Raw genomic sequence first — 15,792 nt, 5'->3', positions numbered from 1 at the left:
ACACACACACACACACACACACACACACACACACACACACACACACACACACACACACACACACACACACACACACACACACACACACACACACACACACACACACACACACACACACACAAAATAACTGAAGCACACGAACACAATGTTCTCTATGTCTGGGGGTGCCATTGTATAAACGTTGATCTGCGATGTGAATTCGTCGAGCTCAAGTAATGTAAACTTGAACTTCAACACCCTATGGTGTGACGAGGAAATGTTTCTACGCCAGGAGTGGGCGGCCCCGATGCACAACTGAATAAGAGAACAAGTACATTAGAGTGTCTAGTTTGAGAAAGTCCTCAACTAGCAGCTTCATTAAATAGTACCCGCAAAACACCAGTCTCAAAGTCAACCGTGAAGAGGTCGACTCCGGGATGCTGGCCTTCTAGGCAGAGTTGCAAAGACAAAGCTATATCCCAGACTGGCCAATAAAAAGAAAAGATTAAGAAGGGAAAACAAACAGACACTGGACAGAGGAACTCTGACTAGAAGGCCAACATCCTGGAGTCGCCTCTTCACTGTTGATGTTGAGACTGGTGTATTGTGGGTACTATTTAATGAAGCTGCCAGTTGAGGAGTTGTGAGGCATCTGTTTCTCAAACTAGACACTCTAATGTACTTGGCATCTTGCTCAGATGTGCACCAGGGTCTCCCACTCCTCTTTCTATTCTGGTTAGAGACAGTTTGCCCTGTTCTGTGAAGGGAGTGGTACACAGCATTGTACGATATCTTCAGTTTTCTGGTAATTTCTCTCATGGAATAGCCTTGACTTCTCAGAACAAGAATAGACTGACGAGTTTCAGAAGAAAGGTCTTTGTCCCTGGCCATTTTCAGCCTGTAATAAAACCCACAAATGCTGAAGCTCCAGATACTCAACTAGTCTAAAGAAGGTCCGTTTTATTGCTTCTTTATTGAGCACAACAGTTTTCAGCTGTGCTCACATCATCGCAAAATGGTTTTCTAATGATCAATTAGCCTTTTAAAATGCTAAACTTGGATTAACTAACACAACGTGCCATTGGAACACAGGTGTGATGGTTGCTGATAATGGGCCTCTGCACGCCTATGTAGATATTCCATAAAAAATCTGCCGTTTCCAGCTACAATAGTAATTTACAACATTAACAAGGTCTACACTGTATTTCTGATCAATTTGATGTTATTTTAATGGACAAAAAAATGCTTTTCTTTCAAAAACAAGGAAATATTTAAATGACCCCAAACTTTTTAACGGTAGTGTATGTGCTGCGCAAATTCAATCAGTGTTCAGACATGAGTAATTATACAGTTTTGGAATCCTTATTACTTCAGCACCCCTACTTCCCATGGCTATAACCTTCTGTCTTATGTAACCAAACCAAATGTAACATATCATACTAATTTGAGTTGTCACGGTTTTCCGTTTACTATATTACTTGTAGTCTTTGAGACCAGGCTGCTTAGCGGGGCAGTTCTATCTTAAGAGGACAAGAAATGGTTAAAGACAACACGAGAGTTCTGCACTAAGTTCACCCCTGGCGCAAGCTGAAAGAATGTGTCACCCCCTTGTCACACCAGGTCCTGACCCTGTTACCCTCTGTACATTTGTAGGAATTTCCATTTTCTGAATTGGCAGAAAAAGTGCGCTCTTCTGAAAAAGAAATCAACATAATACATCTGTGTGTGTGTGTCTGTGCATGCGTGCGTGTTTGTGTGTCTGTGCATGCGTGTGTGTTTGTGTGTCTGTGCATGCGTGTTTGTGTGTCTGTGCATGCGTGTGTGTTTGTGTGTCTGTGCATGCGTGTTTGTGTGTCTGTGCATGCGTGTGTGTTTGTGTGTCTGTGCATGCGTGCGTGTTTGTGTGTCTGTGCATGCGTGCGTGTTTGTGTGTCTGTGCATGCGTGCGTGTTTGTGTGTCTGTGCATGCATGCGTGTTTGTGTGTCTGTGCATGCGTGCGTGTTTGTGTGTCTGTGCATGCGAGGGTGTTTGTGTGTCTGTGCATGCGTGCGTGTTTGTGTGTCTGTGCATGCGTGCGTGTTTGTGTGTCTGTGCATGCGTGCGTGTTTGTGTGTCTGTGCATGCGTGCGTGTTTGTGTGTCTGTGCATGCGTGCGTGTTTGTGTGTCTGTGCATGCGTGCGTGTTTGTGTGTCTGTGCATGCGTGCGTGTTTGTGTGTCTGTGCATGCGTGCGTGTTTGTGTGTCTGTGCATGCGTGCGTGTTTGTGTGTCTGTGCATGCGTGCGTGTTTGTGTGTCTGTGCATGCGTGCGTGTTTGTGTGTCTGTGCATGCGTGCGTGTTTGTGTGTCTGTGCATGTGTGCGTGTTTGTGTGTCTGTGCATGCGTGTTTGTGTGTCTGTGCATGCATGCGTGTTTGTGTGTCTGTGCATGCGTGCGTGTTTGTGTGTCTGTGCATGCGTGCGTGTTTGTGTGTCTGTGCATGCGTGCGTGTTTGTGTGTCTGTGCATGCGTGTGTGTTTGTGTGTCTGTGCATGCATGCGTGTTTGTGTGTCTGTGCATGCGTGTGTGTTTGTGTGTCTGTGCATGCGTGTGTGTTTGTGTGTCTGTGCATGCGTGTGTGTTTGTGTGTCTGTGCATGCGTGTTTGTGTGTCTGTGCATGTGTGTTTGTGTGTCTGTGCATGCGTGTTTGTGTGTCTGTGCATGCGTGTTTGTGTGTCTGTGCATGTATGTTTGTGTGTCTGTGCATGCGTGTTTGTGTGTCTGTGCATGCGTGTTTGTGTGTCTGTGCATGCGTGTTTGTGTGTCTGTGCGTGCGTGTTTGTGTGTCTGTGCATGCGTGTTTGTGTGTCTGTGCATGCGTGCGTGTTTGTGTGTCTGTGCATGCGTGCGTGTTTGTGTGTCTGTGCATGCGTGCGTGTTTGTGTGTCTGTGCGTGCGTGCGTGTTTGTGTGTCTGTGCATGCGTGCGTGTTTGTGTGTCTGTGCATGCGTGCGTGTTTGTGTGTCTGTGCGTGCGTGGCGGAGGTCTAAAGGAATAAATGTTTAAGTCAAAATCAGCATGTGTCAGGTGTACAAATGAACAATTCATGAAATATCTAACAAGACGATAGAATACTAGTAGGCTCTTACTAAAATATATTAAATCATGATACAGATAGCGTACTCTTGGTGCAGAAATCAGAAAGACTAGGCCTAGATGGGGTCAAGAGGAGATAGGGACCCCTGGAATATGTCTGTTCCAGAAATTTGGTGCATACCGTGGTTCCGATCAGTAGAGGCAGCGGGAGGAGCAGGAACGGTGTACAGAACAGAATCACCCCATCCTTGAACATCCACATAATCTGGAGCGAAGACACCATCTTCGCTCGATCAGAGAATACTGACATAAATTAGAGTTGCATGCGTCCCATCCCAGGGAAGAAAGCAAAAATGATGAGGGAGAGCTCAGATACCTCCAGATACCTCCGGCTTTACAGTTGGGACACAACTGCACATGACATCTCTCTGTCTCTCTCTCTACTCTCTCTCTCTTTTTTATTTTACTCTCTCTCTCTCTCTGTGTGCATGTGTGTGTGTGTACAAAGGGGTGGCAACACTTTTGAGTGGCATTCTTGTGCGTGTGTGAGTTAGTGTGTGTGAGAGCTAGAGAGAGAAAAAATGTTGAGTAGCATTTATACTTAAACATTAACTTAGAAAAAATAGGAAAATAAACACGGCTCTCTGAAACTAGAATGTACTGTATTCTGAGAGAGACATAAGGGGGAGGAGACAGATAGATAGATAGATAGATAGATAGATAGACACACCTACTCATTCAAGGATAGTTAAACAAAACAGAACAGAACACACACACACACACACACACACACACACACACACACACACACACACACACACACACACACACACACACACACACACACACACACACACACACACACACACACACACACACACACACACACACACACACACACACACACACACACACACACACACACACACACACACACACACACACACACACACACACACATTATTTGACTTCAGATCCTACACTGCCACCCTTTGGCCATTTTTGTACATACACTCAGTCCTTATCATGATATGTCACTTGAAATAGCCAACATGGTCTGAGAAATTAGAGTTGAAACAGAGATAATTTTCTTCAATTTTATTTGAACATGGAAAACCCTTGCAGATCATCCTTCATACAATATGGCCAATCATCTTCTTCATTGTCAGTGTAATCCAATCAGTGAAAAGCTCCTTTCCCGCATTTCAGGGCCAGGATTTCAATGAGCAGAAGGCTACTTATTCTCTGCAGTCAGCTATTTGTAGCTAAATCAGTTATGCTGACAGATTCCTGCCTGTATACATAACATAATCAATTGGCTTGTGAGTTAACATGTGGGGGCTGTGAGGTGGTGTCCTTTATACTACCCTAATGGAAGGCAGTAAACAGACAGTCACCCCAAACCACCCCAAGGGGACTGAGCAGGTGATGGCCTGATTCATAGGTGCATTGTGGGGTGGCAACGGTTGTGCCAAGGTCTTGTGTGGGCATAGGGCTGGAATGGGGCGGCCTGTGCAAGAAAAACAATATCCCCCACCCCCTCCCCAAACGACACCCTCTGTGTTTACTCTATTTTACCTAAAGGGCTCGCGAGAGACAGAGGATAAGGATTAGGCCCAAAATGGTGTAATAGCAACTCTGATTCATATAGAAACATTCTACAGTGCTTATGTTGGGTTTCCTCCATTAGGGCCGATAGAGGGAGACACAGTGTTGTAAATGAAGTCCATGCATGTATTAATAATATTGGAACATATCAACTCTCATGGTCACAGACACTTCAGTAGGCGGATATTTGACATTTGCCACTATCGTAGAGCTATCTGTGAGGGTTTCCAAACTCTTTCTAGGAAAATGTGTTTGTAGGTCAGAGAGAGTAATGTCACAATCCAAACTACACCCCGCATCTTTCTCTGCGATAAATAGAGACATTTAGGCTGTGTTTACACAGGCAGCCCAATTCTGATATTTCCCCCACTAATTGGTCTTTTGACATCAGATAGATCTTTGGACATTTGATCTTATTTGGAGCTGATCTGATTGGTCAAAAAAACTATTCCTGACAATAAGATCAGCATTGTGCTGCCTGTGTAAAAGCTGCCATAGACATCCTTACTAGTCTGGTAGATATTAAGATTCTCATTGTAAGGGTCCCCCTTATTTGGACATTTCAAAAGGCATCTGTCCTCCTCTCTCAGGGATACCACTGATCTGATGAGAGCAGAAAGGTGAAAATATTGTGCTACTGGGAACTTGTACATGAATTGCACCTGCTAAATGTTTCAGATCAGTGATATGTCTGTGAAATGAGGGAAGGAAGGAAAGAGAGAAGGAATGATGCTGCTCAGTGCTATCTGTCCGGGTTGTGGAGCCAAAGCTCTAATAAAGACAGGTTGGACCTGTGGGTCACATTTTCTGGTAGAGTAGTCGCTCTGCTGAATCAATGCAGGGTTGAACATTAACTGGCCAATGAGGGGGCTGACAATGTAGAATACTGTGCACTACAGGATCCAGCTAAGGGAACACTCACCGTGCCTGTCTGTCTGTCTGTCTCTCTGTCTGTCTATATCCTAATCCTTTTTGCCTATATTACCTATCCCCTGACCAAACATCGGCTGGGTAAGTTTTTACCATCTCGATTCACTTTGATAGAGGCTTGGAAGGGATTGTGGTGTTGGGGAGTCTTTTTTGGCACAGTGCATGAAACCATATAATTCTACTGTAGTAAGTGCTTTTTATTTAAAGCTATTTGGACCATGATTTAGATGTATGGCTGTAGCTATTCGTTTACTAGTGATATAATAATAGCACAAACTGTTTTTTGTAAATAAGACTACAGAGCCCGTTGTAAATGTAAATGTACAGTAAAATCACCAATCAATAAATATCCCCACTACCACTATTTGTATTATGTCTATGAACGCTAATGATTCTATGCAGAGTCATATATATATATATATATTTTTTTTATCTATATCTATATATATTTACATATATAATATATATAGATATATAGATATAGATACAAATTGCATCAAATTGTATATATATATATATATATATATATATATATATATATATATATATGATACCGTTGCAGTAGTGAGGCCAGTGTTTGCTGTTTGTGGACTTTAGAAGTAAAACAGAAACCTTTGGCCCTCTGACAAACACTTGTGGTCCCAGAGCAAAACACCACCCATCTCTGCACTGTAGAACCAGGCTTATGCTGCGCCACACTGACCACTAGCCAAGCAATCCTGCTTTTGATTGGCTCTCTTTTCCTCTCAGCCAATCAGTGGTCCCATGTCCAGCAGCAATAGGTACTTTGTTATTGCTCTGTAAAAGTGAGTGGTTCAACAATTGCTATGCATTGATAATCACTGTTATTGAATCTTAAATATCAAAGTTACTGTGACAGGGTAGGAACCATCGTTTCGGTCCATGTTTCCCAGGGGACTATAATTGGTGTTGAACATGTAAATGTATAAAAGCACCTTAGAGTCATTTCCATGTTAGAGCTTCGTACTGGAACAGTCATTGTTTGGAAAGGTGGTGTGATGGCAAGTGTTAATTCTGTGAGCAACCATCTTTGTGAACATGTTCATGCTTTCTGGGAAGAAATGTTTGGGGTGTGGTCATTGTTCTGGAAGGTTGTTTCCAGTTGATTTGTGTTGGGAAAGGCTTTGTTGGTTTTGGATCCAAGCAGTGTCCTCCCTTATTAAGGGAAGTATTGGTTGTCACTGTTTTTGGTCACTGTGTAACTTAACTTGGTCAATCTAGTCATGTGAAGGCACTGTTGCACTTTAGAAAGGAACTGAGACCCAATAAAACCTTTGGGTATCCATGCTGTATTTTGTATGCGTACTTATCTATTTCTATACAAGCAAATTTAACCTTATTTTTTTACATCTGCCCCAGACTTTCCCCTAAATGGGCCTTGAACCTGTAACCTTACATTATTGTACAGGTTTTTTCTGTTTTGCAGGCTATCTGTTGGGATATGGTGCTGTATCTGGCTGTGCTCTTGCTGCTCTGCCTCTGTCAGCAGGGACTAACTGTAAGGGGGCCAACTGTAACCCTACCCTGAAACACATCAACCTTTCTTAAATATCTAACCTTTTAGCACCCTAACTCTACTCTGGTCTCTAGTCTAACCCCTAGCCTCTCTCTTGCTCTTTTAGGATGAAACTGGTATGGTAGCTCCTGAGGACCACTCCTGTGGAGAGCAGGTGTTCAGACAGGAGGCCTGGCGGTCAGTAGGAGGTGCTATAGAGAGACTGGGCCGGCAACTACTGGACAGCCTGCAGGCAGGGCCGGAGCAGCCCAATGTCATCATATCACCCTTAAGTGTGGCCCTCGCACTAGCACAGCTCTCACTGGGTGAGGCGTGTGAGAGCTCATGTATAATGTGAAGAGTGTATAGCTGAGATTGTATGTGCGTGTTAGCTTTTATCGCCAAGACTTAATGTGCTCAACATGGTCGTTGCCCCTATCAGGAGCTCACAACGAGACCCAGAAGTTGCTGCTCAGTTCTCTACATGCCCACACTGTACCCTGCTACCATCACACCCTGGGCAGCCTGCTCCAACACCTCACCAACACTTCCCTACAGGTGGCCACACGCATGTACCTGCGCCCAGGTGTGTGTGTGTGCTTCCAGGATGAGTAGATGTCAGCGCTGCAGCTCTGTGCCAGAAAATGGCAATCTACTAACATAATTATAAAGCACATCGATTGTAACTGCTGTAAAGGTCTTACCATTTTGACACTTGGTATATGTTGTGTTCACCTCTCTCTCAGAGTTTGAGGTGTACCAGTCCTTTGTTGAAGAATCCCTGCGTAGGTACAGATCAGAGCCTGCCCCCCTGATCTCAGTGGAGGAGGTCAACCGATGGGTGGAGGAGGCCACCAAAGGTCACATGACGAATTTCCTGCCCAGTATTCCGCACGACATGGTGCTTATGCTTATCAATGCTGTGCATTTCAAAGGTATGACTTTTCACTCCTTGTCTTTAAAATAAAGGTTTGGGAACTGTACACCATACAGAAGTGTCTACCCTTTACAACTGTGGCTTGTTCTCCTGTTGTCTCTGGTAGGTGAGTGGGAGGCTCGCTTCGACCCTCAGCTCACACAGAAAGGGGAATTCTACCTGGACAACAACAACTTTGTCCATGTGGAAATGATGCGCTCAGCCAAGTACCCACTGAGCCTGTTAGAAGATGGGGAGCTTGGAGCTCAGGTGAGTTGGGCTGGCTGTTCTGCACTTTTGCTGTCTTAAATTTCTATATTTTGACATCCTCCTACTGGAGATTGGTTTTGATCCTGAAACGTTGATAATAAATACTGTCCTTTTCCACCTTTCTCTTAATATTTACAGTGCAGTTTGTGCATTATCCCATTCTAAAATCTATCTCCCACCCCCCTTCTGTTTGCAGGTTGCACGTTTTCCGTTTAAGGGAAACACCAGCTTCCTAGTAGTGATGCCGTTGCCAGGAAGAGGAAATGTGTCATCGCTGGTGGCCAAGCTAAACATCTCGGACCTGTATAGGCGTCTACCTCAGGAGAGCACCATGCAGGTCCAACTGCCAAAGTTCACCCTGCAGTACCGTCAAGAGCTACAGGAGGCGCTGTCCAGCATGGGTGAGCATAGACGTAGTGTAAGAAATTCCAGACCTAGGACCATCGCACTAGGTCTGGGAGTCATGTTGGATTTTCTTGGCCAATTTGGAGAGGGTGCTATTCAGACCTGACACTCCCAACAAATCACAAGTTTGGGTAGGTGGGGCAAAAACTAAATTAATAATCCCCTCAAACATGAGGTGTACACACAATGCGGTTATTTTTGCCACAGCCGGGCAGTGGTTGTTAGCTTGTAACGCCAATGTCATGGCGCATGCAAACTACTCAGTTGATTCTCTGCAAGTTCCTAGCTAACTGCCGGAAATGTTTGAGGCAGGGCTCTGGATGGATTTTCCGGCAGCCAACTCCACTCTTTCCTATCTGCCAAACTGACATTTGTCTTAGTTCTGTTGTGAAATCTGGAACATTGGTAATTTGTGGGAGGCATCCAGTCTGTTTAGACTAGCAGAGAAAGGTCAATAGTTTTGGCCACGAGTTTTTTTCCTCTCAGGTCTAAAACTATTCCATGAGTCGGGTGAGCTAGAAACGGGTGTTTTACAACAGTGAAAATTGTAGAACGGATGAATGCTCAATCAAAATCTCTTCTCTCTCAGGTTTGGGATCTCTGTTCTCTGGTCCTGATCTGTCCGGTATATCGGCGGTTCCTCTGCAGGTGTCCAGTGTGCGTCACGCTTGCGGGGTAGAGCTCAGTGAGGAAGGGGCCGACGCATCTGCAGCCACCTCTGTTACCATAATGCGCTCCGTTCCCATCTTCTTTGTAAACTCCCCCTTTCTGTTCGCCCTGGTAGACCACACCTCCCTTGCTCCCCTCTTCCTGGGCACTGTCACTAACCCTGCCCCTGACACCAGCCCAATGCACATCGACAGTCAACTCGGTAATGATCCCCATGGCAACAATACCCAAAGTGACAGCACTAATAGTAACAATGTACAGAGTGACGGTCCCCATAGCAGCAACAATGTACTTTGACCAGCCATAATGAGAATACAGTGTGGCGCCGCTGCTGGAGGGAGGTGCATCGGCACCCCCTGAATGAAGTGGAGGGGGAACTCCAACAACCGAGTGGCAGGGCAAAGATCCTGTGCCAACCCCTCTCATACCGTTCCTTCCTAAACCAACTTTGGTTGGGGCAGGCTGGGCATCAAGTTCTCACTTTTCTGTCCTGAACAATACAGCCCAACCAGCCGGTCACATATGGATCCTAGCCCTCATATAGCAAATCCCAATCCATTGGCACAGTTCTCAGACCAAAATCAACCCCAGTTCCTATGCCTAGACACCTGACTTCTCACAGTCCCTCCCCACTGTATGCCCCTGGATTGAGGAGAGACCATGGACCTGTCCCATAATATTGTGTGGATGAACACTCAAATTTGTTGCCATTTTTACACTTGGTTGTGCACTGTCTTACACTATTTGTGCTTTGTTCTGATTATTCCCACCTCTGGTATTGATTAAAGAAAAGGGATGAAGTCAATGTCTTAGTAGTGGATGTGATCATGTTACAGGAGTTTTGGTATAAGAACTGATTATTTTATTTTAAATGGGCTTATGCTAAGCCTTATACCCCAATTTATTTCATCAGGAATGGCTATTTCCTGGTTGCTAAAATTCTAATAGTTTGCTTAATTTCAGTTTGACAAAACAAGCAAGTATAGTGCAGAATCATTGTACCATCTAAACCAGTGATACATTTTCTGGAACTAAAAATACTGATATCAGTAGTTTGGCGCTGGTGTACAAAAGTAAAAGACACATGAACTAGAAGCATAGGAATAAAATGCATCTCCCGCATTTTAGACTTGCTTTCAATGAGTGACAGATCTATAACTAAGGTCTGATTTTGATTGGGTCGCCCAAAAAGTTACATATTGCAGAATTAACTCTCTTCTCCAGCACATTCTTGCGATTAAAAAATAATTCACGTTTTAGGTAATTTTCTTGCACGTGAAATTTGACATACTGTAATGTCAGGGGAGAGAAGGGACCATGAATGTGCCTTTCGCTCAAAACAGCCATCCTGCTTCTTGCTAAACCCAACCGGCTATATCCTCTGCCTACGTCAGAGCAGGGCGGGGGAAAGTTGGCTCCACCGCCCTCATACACCGCTGTGTGCATCGCCCCGCTATATTCAGCACTCTACGCGAGAGACCGCTGCTGAAGACACACGGGCGGGCGACGTGGCCCATATTCGCGCTGAAAGGTTAGTCGCCTTTACGCATTAATATGGGATGTTTTATCAAGGTCGATTGCACGGAATGAAAGACTCTGGCACTAAACCTTAACGGTATTTTCTTTTCTCCAGTCAAACTCCTGTGCAACAACATTTACAGAACGGAGTAGATCTAATAACACTTAAGTAAGCAGGACTTTTTTGTAATGCTTTTTAATCAGGCTTTATGGTGTTTTGAAGCCTTCATTTTATGATACCTTAATCTCCATATCGGGAGTGAATAATCCATGCTTTTGATTTACAAGTGCACAATGTTATGGTGGATTTGGTCCACTGGTCCCTTTTCTTTTCCAGTAGGCTACTTTGCACTGGTTCAGAATTTCCATTCAAGCTGCTGAGCAGGGCACCAAGGGAAACACGCCAAGACTAACCTTTCCCAGAGCCCAAACAACTTGTTTAATTGTCCCTGTTTTTAGTCAGTTCTATATCACAGTAAACACTCAAGATGGTTTGAATCAACTGCAAACCTATCTAATAGAGAAAATACTAAAGACATGTCTAGACTCCATATGCAAGGTGATGTGTATAGAGCAATTGAAGAACACTGTGCACATAGTGGTCCGTACCTCAGGACCTGCAGGATAGACATTCTCATGGCAGGAGATTCATTGTTCGTGGCCTGAAAGTATGGGAGTCAATAGATGTGTGAGCGTGTAGGAGAGCAGTGGTTTGGTGTCCAAACAAAACTTTTGTGCCCCCCCCCCCCCCCCCCACACACCAAAAAACCCAAGATGACCTATAGTACCATTAGCCAAACATTGGTAATTTACCATGTTTGTGATTGCCTCAGTACAGAGAGGTGGTCTCTCTGTGGGTTTGGCTGGCTTCTTTGGGTTGGAAAGAGATGGAGTGCCTGGGTTAACCATCAGACCTGCAGAGAGGGGGCGGAGAAGAAGAAAGGAATTGAGAGAAGTGTGTGTGGTCTGAGGTTCAGTGATGGATGTTTCTTTTCATCAGGGAAACCAGGAGAAGCTCAATGACAACCAGATGTGCTGGGGGAACAAGAGAGTATGTGTGTGTGGTTAAAAGAGAATGTGAGAGGGAGAAGGAAAGAATGAGCGGGGGTGTTGGGAATGAGAACTGGCAGAGTTATACTACTATTCTGTGTTTGTGTGTGGTCTGAAAAATCATCCTCCTCAAACTCTCCATAATCTCCTGTGACCTTTCACTTTGTCACTTCTCTGTCTGTGTCAATGAGTCTGCTCACCTCTCTGGACTCTGTATGACCCTATTCAACCCACAAAGCTCATTAACATTACTAGCTGTGTTAGTGTGACTAGCTAGTAAACCGGTGTGAACAGTCTGCCTCTGCTTGTGTTGTGCGTTAGCTACACTGTGTGTGTGGAGAGCCAGAAGTTTGGGATATATTACATGGTTTACACGCTACCCAAACCGGACCCGTCGCATGCGCAAGCGTGGCAAAATAAATGTACACACATGTTATTCGATCATTGCACCCACAATGCTCGCACGCACCAACGAGCGTCTGCGTTGGCAAGCGCTAAAATAGAAGTTGCAAGTCCTGCCTCACATTTCCTCATTGTCTTTTAGAAGCATATACCCACATGCCATCTCATTGGTTATACCCACGTGGGTGATTGAAAGATGAACTGAGGTCAGATGGTCAGTTGTGGTAATTAGATGCCGTATAAAGTCCAAAGAAGAAAAGGCCTGGAAGAAGGAGAGTTGACTAGAAACGATTCGGTTGACCGTTTTCTGTGAAGATTAATTGTCGGAGTAGTGAACCTTGTGCATTTCAGGTAAAATAACAACCCAGGACAAATTAGCTAGCAACTGCAAGCTAGCTAGCTAAATTGCCATAAATGTTTAATGCTTTTCGACCTGTCCCCAAATTAATATAATTGGTTCAGAGTTTGTTTTGATATTTCAACCTGTGTGTCGTGATCACGTTTGGTGTAGGGGGACAAAATCAATTTTCGCATGATTGCACGCACAGACGGTTTGGGTATGGTTTTAGTCTCTGCTCAGTAAGAGGAAGAAATGGAGTTCAGTTTGAACACACAAACATGTAAACATCACCGCCTAGTGAGAGCAAGAAAAGAAGAGATGCTGACAGGATTTATCACAAGTTAAAACTACGTTCTCCCACAGGAGCCCTGCAGCCAATCACACTCACAGTCAAAAATCTGACTCGCACACCATGGGCCAGTTTCCCTGACACAGATTAAGCCTAGGCCCTGGACTAAAAAGCATTCTCGATTGAGAGAGTGTATGTTTGAATAATAATGTGTGTGTAATTGAGTTTGTGTTGCAGGATGATGCGGACGACCCTGTTGCTGTGTTTGGGGTTCCTCCTCTCCCTCTCTTATGCTCAGTTGGTGAGACCACTCCACATCGCTGTTTTCACTCTCAATTCTTTTTTATGCTCTCAGGTCTTTTATTCACTCTGTCCCTTTGGTTTTCCTATTCTACACTTCATCTCTCATCTTCCACTAGTAGATTCACCACAGTCTCTCCATCTCTACGTCCCTCCATTTTCATTCTGGCTTGCCAATTCCGAACAGCATCACTCTTTGTCACATCACTTCTCTATCTCCTTATTTTTCTCATTCTCCATGAACAAGCCATGTCAATAACCCTCCTCTCTCTCTTCCTGTGTCTTTTGATTGACCGATCCCATGCAGTTGGAGACAGAGGAGGCGGGAGGGGAAGAGGAAGCTGTGGAGCTCTTTACCACGCCCAGAGCAAAGATGGCCGCTGCCACCTCTGACTTCGGCTACAACCTGTTCCGGGCCTTGGCGGGTCGCAACCCAAAGACTAACGTGTTCCTGGCCCCCATCAGCATCTCTGCAGTGCTCACTCAGCTATCCATGGGTTAGTAAGCCTCAGCACTGTTATACTTTATATCACTGTCTGCTATTTATCTGGTATTTAATTGGCAAATTTGTAATTACATATTGATCTCTCTCTCTCAGGAGCATCTCCGGATCGTTCAGAGAGGTGGTTACACAGAGCTCTGAGGTATCACACCCTGCAGGACCCTCAGCTCCATGACACATTCAGAGACCTACTTGCATCACTCAGAGCACCTGGCAAAGGCCTCAGCATCGCTGCACGTGTCTACCTGGCCCGCAGTGAGTGTGTGTGTGTGTGTGTGTGTGTGTAAGCATGTGTCTCAGATCATTTTGATCAGTCTGTGTGTGTTTTGATTGTGTGTATGTTTGTTGACCTGTGTGTATCTCTCTAGGATTGCGTCTGAAGCAGGAATACTTAGGCGTGGTGGAGAAGCAGTATGGGGTGCGGCCCAAGACTCTGATGGGCGGGGCTAAAGATGTGAATGAGATCAATGATTGGGTCAAACAGCAGACGGGCGGCAAGGTCGACCGCTTCATGTCCAAGGCCCTGGGACGGAACTCTGGTGTGGTTCCTCTGGGCGCCGCCTACTTCAAAGGTAAGGACAGTCTGTCTGCAGTCCAATTCTCTACCCTTCTCCCCAAAGTGTGCATTTGTTTATGGGATGCTGCTTGTGTGTGTGTAGTGAAGTGGATGACTCGGTTCAGCAAGAGTGGAGTGATGGAGGACTTCCAGCTTGTTGGAGAGGCTCCTGCCCGCATTTCCATGATGCAGCAGGACAATTACCCAGTGAAGATGGGTGTAGACCCAGACCTGGGCTGTACAGTGAGTACAGATGCAGTTATGCTTTCTCCAGTGGTCATTACTTTCTTAACTAGCCAGTTATCAAGTTTGCCTCAGGGAAAACATTTATTGATGACCCCCCCCCCACACTCCCTCTCCCTTTCTCTCCAGATTGCTCAGATCCAGATGCAGGATGACGTCAGCATGTTTGTGTTCCTTCCTGATGATGTCACTCAGAACATGACCTTGGTGGAGGAGAGCCTGACAGCTGAGTTTGTTCAGGACCTCTCCATGACCCTTCACCCCGTGCAGACGGCCCTCACACTGCCTGTCCTAAAATTCAGCTACTCTACTGACCTCCTGCCACTGCTCACTGACCTGGGTGAGTTTCTTCTCCTCCCTCCTTCTCTCTTCCTCTCGGTCTTCATTTTGCTCTTCTGCCTTCACATCTCTCATATCCTCTTTCTCCAGGTCTCGACGAATTTCTGGCAGACACGGACCTGACCAAGATCACGTCTCAGGCGGCGAAACTCAGCAGCCTCAATCATAAGGTTGTCATGGAGATGGCCCCAGAAGGCACCCGGTATGCCAGCTCCCACCCCGCCTCCACACCCCTTTCGTACTGCGTGGACCATCCCTTCCTGTTCCTGGTGAGGGATGAGGCCTCGGGGGCACTGCTCTTTATTGGCAAGGTGGTTAACCCACGCAATCTGAGGATATAAACACAGACACACACTGCATTCTAAGCAGGTCCTAGGAGGGTATCAGCCATCGTTAAGCTTAAGCTTCTTTGTGTCATAAATGCACAATATGAGAGGATGGATAAGCAGCTAGATTTACCCATTGATCATATAATACAGTTTCTTAATCATGTATGAAAACCCTGCATACCATTCAGACTACAAGTTCAGACCAAAAGTCTGAACACTCACAACTGATAGTCTCAAGTTGTTTTCAGGGAAAATAATTTGTGATTGAAAAGTACACCTCTCATAATGTTTAAAAAAGGCACATACTTTAACCCCCAAAAATACTCTTCATAATATTGTCAATTGCGATGCAATAAATAAACATTGCAGTTAAGTCTTTCTGTTTGTCTGTCTGACTCCATAGAGGGAGTTGTATAACTTTAACCAGTTGACATACAATAGCTGCTTCCAGTAAAGGGTTATTTTGGAAAGAAATTGGACTCTTGGATGTTCTTTCTTTAGCTATTGTGCTGGTAAACAAAATTAAAGGACGAACACAAACATATGTGACCAA

General features: G+C 45.0%; 3 protein-coding genes across 10 annotated transcripts in view; 2 read left to right on the top strand and 1 right to left on the bottom strand.

The window, feature by feature from the left end:
* The window catches only part of LOC123999792 (solute carrier family 13 member 5-like), a 34,371-nt gene extending 30,848 nt beyond the window's left edge, over window positions 1-3,523 (bottom strand). Inside the window, exon 1 of the mRNA XM_046305814.1 lies at window positions 3,239-3,523. Within this exon, the coding sequence (XP_046161770.1) occupies window positions 3,239-3,367 (129 nt within the window). The 5' untranslated portion in view covers window positions 3,368-3,523. The remainder of the gene's footprint in view (window positions 1-3,238) is intronic.
* A 2,003-nt stretch (window positions 3,524-5,526) lies between these two features.
* LOC124000485 (alpha-2-antiplasmin-like) lies at window positions 5,527-10,176 on the top strand. 5 transcript variants are annotated; one of them, XM_046306868.1, is made up of 8 exons: window positions 5,527-5,676; window positions 7,043-7,114; window positions 7,239-7,437; window positions 7,554-7,697; window positions 7,888-8,046; window positions 8,155-8,297; window positions 8,494-8,698; window positions 9,292-10,176. In XM_046306868.1, exons 2-8 carry the CDS (start codon window positions 7,058-7,060, stop codon window positions 9,666-9,668), a joined length of 1,284 nt encoding a protein of 427 aa, XP_046162824.1. In that variant the 5' UTR covers window positions 5,527-5,676; window positions 7,043-7,057; the 3' UTR covers window positions 9,669-10,176. The 5 variants fall into 5 exon arrangements, with proteins under 5 accessions (XP_046162824.1, XP_046162819.1, XP_046162822.1 ...); XM_046306863.1 differs by having other exon boundaries at window positions 7,858-8,046; XM_046306866.1 differs by lacking the exon at window positions 5,527-5,676 and adding an exon at window positions 6,202-6,606 and having other exon boundaries at window positions 7,858-8,046.
* A 475-nt stretch (window positions 10,177-10,651) lies between these two features.
* On the top strand, window positions 10,652-15,792 carry LOC123999628 (pigment epithelium-derived factor-like). 4 transcript variants are annotated; one of them, XM_046305565.1, is made up of 9 exons: window positions 10,652-10,902; window positions 11,005-11,058; window positions 13,208-13,271; window positions 13,578-13,767; window positions 13,869-14,027; window positions 14,141-14,344; window positions 14,432-14,571; window positions 14,701-14,911; window positions 15,001-15,792. In XM_046305565.1, exons 1-9 carry the CDS (start codon window positions 10,667-10,669, stop codon window positions 15,249-15,251), a joined length of 1,509 nt encoding a protein of 502 aa, XP_046161521.1. In that variant the 5' UTR covers window positions 10,652-10,666; the 3' UTR covers window positions 15,252-15,792. The 4 variants fall into 4 exon arrangements, with proteins under 4 accessions (XP_046161521.1, XP_046161520.1, XP_046161523.1 ...); XM_046305564.1 differs by having other exon boundaries at window positions 13,196-13,271; XM_046305567.1 differs by lacking the exon at window positions 11,005-11,058.

This window comes from Oncorhynchus gorbuscha, linkage group LG16 (genome assembly GCF_021184085.1).
Source record: "Oncorhynchus gorbuscha isolate QuinsamMale2020 ecotype Even-year linkage group LG16, OgorEven_v1.0, whole genome shotgun sequence".
NCBI classification, from domain to species: Eukaryota; Metazoa; Chordata; class Actinopteri; order Salmoniformes; family Salmonidae; genus Oncorhynchus; species Oncorhynchus gorbuscha.
Note: the sequence above shows the minus strand (reverse complement) of the source record. Positions and strands in the feature narration are given on the sequence as shown.

Coding starts and splice junctions, on each gene's coding strand:
- LOC124000485 (XM_046306863.1), top strand. CDS start 7,058: ATGGTGCTGTATCTGGCTGTGCTCTTGCTGCTCTGCCTCTGTCAGCAG. Junction 7,115..7,238: donor TCTGTCAGCAGGGACTAACT/GTAAGGGGGCCA, acceptor TTGCTCTTTTAG/GATGAAACTGGTATGGTAGC. Junction 7,698..7,857: donor ACGCATGTACCTGCGCCCAG/GTGTGTGTGTGT, acceptor CCTCTCTCTCAG/AGTTTGAGGTGTACCAGTCC.
- LOC123999628 (XM_046305564.1), top strand. CDS start 10,667: ATGTCAGGGGAGAGAAGGGACCATGAATGTGCCTTTCGCTCAAAACAG. Junction 13,768..13,868: donor GCTCACTCAGCTATCCATGG/GTTAGTAAGCCT, acceptor TCTCTCTCTCAG/GAGCATCTCCGGATCGTTCA. Junction 14,912..15,000: donor GCCACTGCTCACTGACCTGG/GTGAGTTTCTTC, acceptor CTCTTTCTCCAG/GTCTCGACGAATTTCTGGCA.